This window comes from Coregonus clupeaformis, unplaced genomic scaffold (assembly GCF_020615455.1).
Source record: "Coregonus clupeaformis isolate EN_2021a unplaced genomic scaffold, ASM2061545v1 scaf3514, whole genome shotgun sequence".
Lineage (NCBI taxonomy): Eukaryota > Metazoa > Chordata > Actinopteri > Salmoniformes > Salmonidae > Coregonus > Coregonus clupeaformis.
This window is the reverse complement of record NW_025536968.1, coordinates 1,368-8,032: the sequence shown is the minus strand read 5'-3', so window position 1 is coordinate 8,032 and position 6,665 is coordinate 1,368. Positions and strand designations below refer to the sequence as shown.

The 6,665-nt window shown below is 44.5% G+C and overlaps 1 protein-coding gene and 1 non-coding gene across 2 annotated transcripts; both read right to left on the bottom strand.

Moving 5' to 3' along the window:
* Positions 1 to 1,064: 1,064 nt before the first annotated feature.
* On the bottom strand, positions 1,065 to 4,094 carry LOC121572669 (TOG array regulator of axonemal microtubules protein 1-like). Its single transcript, XM_045220294.1, has 3 exons — positions 3,826 to 4,094; positions 1,459 to 1,564; positions 1,065 to 1,304 (listed from the first exon to the last, which is right to left on the bottom strand). Exons 1-3 carry the CDS (start codon positions 4,092 to 4,094, stop codon positions 1,065 to 1,067), a joined length of 615 nt encoding a protein of 204 aa, XP_045076229.1.
* Positions 4,095 to 5,847: 1,753 nt separating this feature from the next.
* Positions 5,848 to 5,922, bottom strand: trnas-uga. Its single transcript has one exon. It is a non-coding gene; the product is annotated as a tRNA-Ser (tRNA).
* Between the last annotated feature and the right edge of the window lie 743 nt (positions 5,923 to 6,665).

Sequence of the window (6,665 nt, the reverse complement as noted above, 5' to 3'; positions counted from 1 at the left end):
TTATATATACTGTATTTTTAGGAACTCAGTCGGCGTCTCAATTTACTGCTGAGAGTTAGAATAGTAGAATAGCAGTTTTTCTCTTGTTTTGTCAGTCACTGACAGTTACTCAATTAGCCATGTCAGCTAATAATTTTTAGATTGGTAAATTAGTCTAGCCAGTTATCTAAACTTGTAGTAATCATGGACGAAAATTGAACGGGCACGCAGGACACGTGGCCAGGGGCCCTGACCTCAAGGGTGCCCATATTGAGTCATTTTCACTCAGATGTCATTAACATGGCATGAGTCATGGCAAAATGTGCAGAATTGCAGGAAATTTGCTTTAAAACGGCAAACATTTTTCTCCACCCCATGGCAAAATGGGTAGAATAGCAGGAAATAAGCTTTAAAACTGCAAAAATATATATACGCCCCATGGCAAAATGTGTCGAATTGCAGGAAATTAACTTAAAAATGTAATTTTTCTCTCAGCCGTTATTATTTTTTTGCCTGCTTGGTGGGGGGGTCTCCCAACTTAGGGCCCCCAAGAGGCTAGAGCCGGCCCTGCTCTGGATCATCACTTTCATAGAAAGTGTTACCAAACGTTCTTGTGTAGAGATGACACACATTCGTGCTAACTAGGGCCGGGACATACCAGTATCCAAAACACGAAGCGGATTTAACTTCTTTAGGAAAACAGTTGTAATGTTGAAAACAAATATCATTATGTTGTCATCCTGAGTCACATTTATTTTTATTTCCAAGCTATAGAACACAATATTTTACATACATCATTTTTCTTTTTAAAGGACCAAACAGTGAGATCTGCTTTGTGTTTTCATTTTTGCCATCGAAAAAATATTGTGATACTGGTATTGTCCTGGCCCTAATACTAATGTGTAGTATACATAAGCAAGCAGTGACCATTTTGCACCAGAAAGTTCACTACATATCAATTATCTATTGCGTTGTCACATCAGGGCTGTTTGGAGTGAATCCTACCTACCACTCGAGTCAAACTTTCAATGTGAGACAAAGTGAACATTTGTGGAAGTTAGGATCTACCCCTTAGTGAGTGACTGTTAATTGAGCCCACCGACCAGCAGGGCTTTCATGACACGGGTAGGGGTGCAGCTCTGCACCATGTGACCCAGGGCAAAGTTTGCGCCCTGCCGGATGAAGGTGTTGGACTCGCTGGCTTTGTGCAGCAGCACGCGTGCCGTCCCCTCCACCTCACTGTCCATGGCCCTCTGGAGGTAGGCGTACATGTCACCCAGTGTGGCCATGGCAGCAGAGGACACTGCAGAGCGCAGGTTCTTCACCTGAATCATAATAACACACAGGACCAGCTATTAATGTTGAGCAGTACAACCCGCTAACATCAGAAACATGACACAATCATTTGTCTTGACTTGTTCTCCAAATGTAGCAGATTTGTGCAGATGAATAAATAGGGCAGTGAATGAATACAGCTACCTCATTTATAATAGCAAGGCAGATATCATGGAGTTTAGGCATCAGCATGTCCATGTGGTTCTGAGCCAACGCACGGAGAGAGGTCAAGCCCTCGATCTTCTTCTCCCTGCAATTCAGTGAAAGAAACATAAGCAATTTCCACAACATTTTCCATTGAAAAACATTATGATGATGTTCATCAATTAGGACTCCCTGTAGTTTCTACGCTCTGTAGCTAAAATCTACATTTACAAGGACACTACACTGTGCTTCCTTTAGCCGAGCTCCATTGGTCTTGTCTACAGTGAATGCTCACCAGTCATCAGAGTGGAGCAGCTGGAAGGTCTTAGTCAGGGCCTGCTCTGGGTTGGACAGGGGCTGCAAGCTGGTCTTTATTTGGTTCTTTGGCTCACTGGCTAACTTCTTGTCTATAGGTTGACAGTGGACATCTATCTGTCTGTGAACTGTATATATATATATATATATATATATATATATATATATATTTATATTTATGTTTATGTTTATGTATTTATTAATTTCCATATCTGTTTTTAGCTTTTAAAACTAGAACATCTTAGTTCATTATGACATCATATAATTCTAAATTTAGCACACATTCTTTGGTGCTCACCCAGTTAACCTTCAGCAAAGACTATCTCAATGTGAAACAAGCAAAGCAAATGTGGAAAAATGTCTTAGCCTTGGGCTAAGCTGGGAAAAAATGTCATATGAAAAGCTATTTGTGTCCCTTCCCTTTCTACTGTCTTCCTATCAATCTACCTACAGTGAGGGAAAAAGTATTTGATCCCCTGCTGATTTTGTACGTTTGCCCACTGACAAAGACATGATCAGTCTATAATTTGAATGGTAGGTTTATTTGAACAGAGAGAGACAGATTAACAACAAAAAAATCCAGAAAAACGCATGTCAAAAATGTTATAAATTGATTTGCATTTTAATGAGGGAAATAAGTATTTGACCCCTCTGCAAAACAGTACTTAGTACTTGGTGGCAAAACCCTTGTTGGCAATTACAGAGGTCAGACGTTTCTTGTAGTTGGCCACCAGGTTTGCACACATCTCAGGAGGGATTTTGTCCCACTCCTCTTTGCAGATCTTCTCCAAGTCATTATGGTTTCGAGCCTGACGTTTGGCAACTCGAACCTTCAGCTGCCTCCACAGATTTTGTATGGGATTAAGGTCTGGAGACTGGCTAGGCCACTCCAGCACCTTAATGTGCTTCTTCTTGAGCCACTCCTTTGTTGCCTTGGCCGTGTGTTTTGGGTCATTGTCATGCTGGAATACACATCCACGACCCATTTTCAATGCCCTGGCTGAGGGGAGAAAGTTATCACCCAAGATTTGACGGTACATGGCCCCGTCCATCATCCCTTTGATGCGGTGAAGTTGTCCTGTCCCCTTAGCAGATAAACACCCCAAAAGCATAATGTTTCCACCTCTATGTTTGACGGTGGGGATGGTGTTCTTGGGGTCAGAGGCAGCATTCCTCCTCCTACAAACACGGCGAGTTGAGTTGATGCCAAAGAGCTATTTTTTCGGTCTCATCTGACCACAACACTTTCACCCAGTTCTCCTCTGAATCATTCAGATGTTCATTGGCAAACTTCAGACGGCCCTATATATGTGCTTTCTTCAGCAGGGGGACCTTACGGGCACTGCAGGATTTCAGTCCTTCACGGCGTAGTGTGTTACCAATTGTTTTCTTGGTGACTATGGTCCCAGCTGCCTTGAGATCATTGACAAGATCCTCCCGTGTAGTTCTGGGCTGATTCCTCACCGTTCTCATGATCATTGCAACTCCACGAGGTGAGATCTTGCATGGAGCCCCAGGCCGAGGGAGATTGACAGTTATTTTGTGTTTTTTCCATTTGCGAATAATCGCACCAACTGTTGTCACCTTCTCACCAAGCTGCTTGGCGATGGTCTTGTAGCCCATTCCAGCCTTGTGTAGGTCTACAATCTTGTCCCTGACATCCTTGGAGAGCTCTTTGGTCTTGGCCATGGTGGAGAGTTTGGAATCTGATTGATTGATTGCTTCTGTGGACAGGTGTCTTTTATACAGGTAACAAACTGAGATTAGGAGCACTCCCTTTAAGAGTGTGCTCCTAATCTCAGCTCGTTACCTGTATAAAAGACACCTGGGAGCCAGAAATCTTTCTGATTGAGAGGGGATCAAAAATTATTTCCCTCATTAAAATGTAATCAATTTATAACATTTTTGACATGCGTTTTTCTGTTTTTTTTTGTTGTTATTCTGTCTCTCACTGTTCAAATAAACCTACCATTAAAATTATAGACTGATCATTTCTTTGTCAGTGGGCAAACGTACAAAATCAGCAGGGGATCAAATACTTTTTTCCCTCACTGTAGCGTCATCTCCCGTCGAATTCCCATTAGTGTGAGTAGATGAGAGGGACTGACCTGAGCGGTGGCAGCCTTTGGCAGACTAAGGAACCTTATAGGCCGAGCCAGTTGGCTCCTGGGCTTGGTAGGAGGGGGAGTAGGCCTGGGTGTGGGGTCACGCGGCGTGACCGGGGTCCCGACATCCAAGTAGTCACGGAGCTCCTCAGGGGTGTTCATATCCACTGAGCTCTGGCTTCCCAGAGAGCTGGTGGCTATTTCCCCCATAGACATGACCGGGCTCAAACTTCTCCTGCGCATGGCCTTCACCGCATGTACCACCTTTGGAGTAGACCAAAAAATAATGCTCCTATCATAGAAATACATATAGAACTATATACATAAACTAATACATAGAGAGATCTTGTATTCTATGATCTATTCTATCATGCTGTCATAGACAGTGTCCTAAGACATGGAACCACTGTCTAGTTTGGCAATTTATCAGTCCAAGTATAATCCCGAACTGCAAATCTGCACATTTACAATAAATTCGAAGTCCATCCTACCTTCCAGGCCTCCTCCTTCAGGTGAGCCTCCATGGCCCTCACCTCCTCCAACAGGTCAATGGGTCCGTTGTTGTCAGCACAGCCCTGGTCCGAATGGACTTTCAGGGCCTTGACTCCCCCGCCTGCCCTTCCTCTTCTTGCCCCTTTTGGAGGGAGCTCCAGTGGAAGGGGTCGGGGACAGGATGCACGCCTACTACTGCTGAATGACTTCTTTACCTGGATGGACTCCAGAGAGTGAGATCCGGGTCGAACTTGGGCTCCGTCCACCCCCACCACGTTCTTCAGTGGGGCCAGAGCTATGTGTTCAAGCCTTCGTGGCAAAGGCCTTAGCGGAGCTTTGCGGGGGCAGAGTGCACTGCATAGTGGGGATGAAGTGGTGCGCAAAGGTGCTGCCAACACCGACGAGAGCAGTCCGGACGTAATTCTCGTGGACAGCACTTATCTTCCCTTTGCTTTGCTTCCATGGCCTCTCTCTCAGCTCTCTGCATCTGCCGAAGTCTGGCGTCACTGATGAAGCCACGATGGCCTTCTGGGATTGTGTAGCTCTCCTGATAGCCCTGGATCACAATGGTGAAATGAATAGCAGAAGTGAAGTAGTCAAAATAGTTTCTACAGTGTGTCATATAAAGCTTTTAAGCTAAAGATTTTATGGATGTAAGCCTACTGTATATCTATGAAACCACAAAATAAACACAGTGATATTTTTGAAAAACTTTTGAAAAACTGATGAACCTTACAAAACTTGAAGACTTGTCCTGGTCACCCTGTTGGTTTAAAGCCATGTTTTGCTTCCTCAAGTTTTCGATGACACTCTTCATCTGAGAGTTCTCCTTCTGGAGTTTGTCAAACTCACTTGTTTTTCTTCCTCGATAAGCCATTGATGATAAATATTAACACTTTCTAAATAAGAACTTAACCTATCTCTGTGAGAGATCTATCATGAAATGAGTGGAAATAGAATTTTGCCAGTCAGATGGAACCAGCAATGACATCATGGCAAGGGTTCAATTACATTGTGATGTCATAATGGGGTCTGTTGACAGTGTTGATCCCAGAAATTTTCCATACGCATAAAATCTTAATTCTCTCAAATTCTGTGCACACATTTCTCCTTAGATAACCAAGATAATCCATCCACCTGACAGCTGTGGCATATCAAGAAGCTGATTAAACAGCATGATCATTACACAGGTGCACCTTGTGCTGGAGACAATAAAAGGCCACTCTAAAATGTGCAGTTTTGTCACACAACACAATGCCACAGAGGTATGTCCACCAGAGCTGTTGCCAGAGAACATAATGTTCATTTCTCTACCATAAACCGCCTCCAACGTTGTTTTAGAGACTTTGGCAGTACGTCCAATCAGCCTCACAACCGCAGACCACGTGTAACCACGCCAGTCCAGGACATTTTAGTCATTTAGCAGACGTACTTATCCAGAGCGATTTATAGTTAGTGAGTGCATACATTTTCATATTGGCCCCCGTGGGAAACGAACCCACAACCCTGGCGTTTCAAGCGCCATGCTCTACCAACTGAGCAACAGGAGGCTCCACATCCAGTTTCTTCACCAGCGGGATCATCTGAGACCAGCCACCCAGACAGCTGATGAAACTGTGGGTTTGCACAACCAAAGAATTTCTGCACAAACTGTCAGAAACCGTCTCAGGGAAGCTCATCTGCATACTTGTCGTCCTCACCATGGTCTTGACCTGACTGCAGTTCAGCGTCGTAACCGACTTCATTGGGCAAATGCTCACCTTCGATGGCCACTTGCACGCTGGAGAAGTTTGCTCTTCACGGATGAATCCCAGTTTCAACTGTACCGGGCAGATGGCAGACAGCGAGCGGTTTGCTGATGTCAACGCTGTGAACAGAGTACCCCATGGTGGGGTGGGGTTATGGCATGGGCAGGCATAAGTCTCAGACAACAAACACAATTGCATTTTATCTAAGGCAATTTGAATGCACAGAGATACTGTGACGAGATCCTGAGGCCCATTGTCGTGCCATTAATCCACCGCCATCAACTCATGTTTCAGCATGATAATGCACGGCCACATGTCATCGGATCTGTACACAATTCCTGGAAGCTGAAAATGTCCCAGATCTTCCTTGGCCTGGATACTCAACAGACATGTCACCCATTGAGCATGTTAGGGATTCTCTGGATTGACATGTACGACAGCGTGTTCCAGTTCCCGGCAATATCCAGCAATTTTGCACAGCCATTGAAGAGGGGTGGGCCAACATTCCACAGGCCACAATCAACAGCCTGATCAACTCTATGCGAAG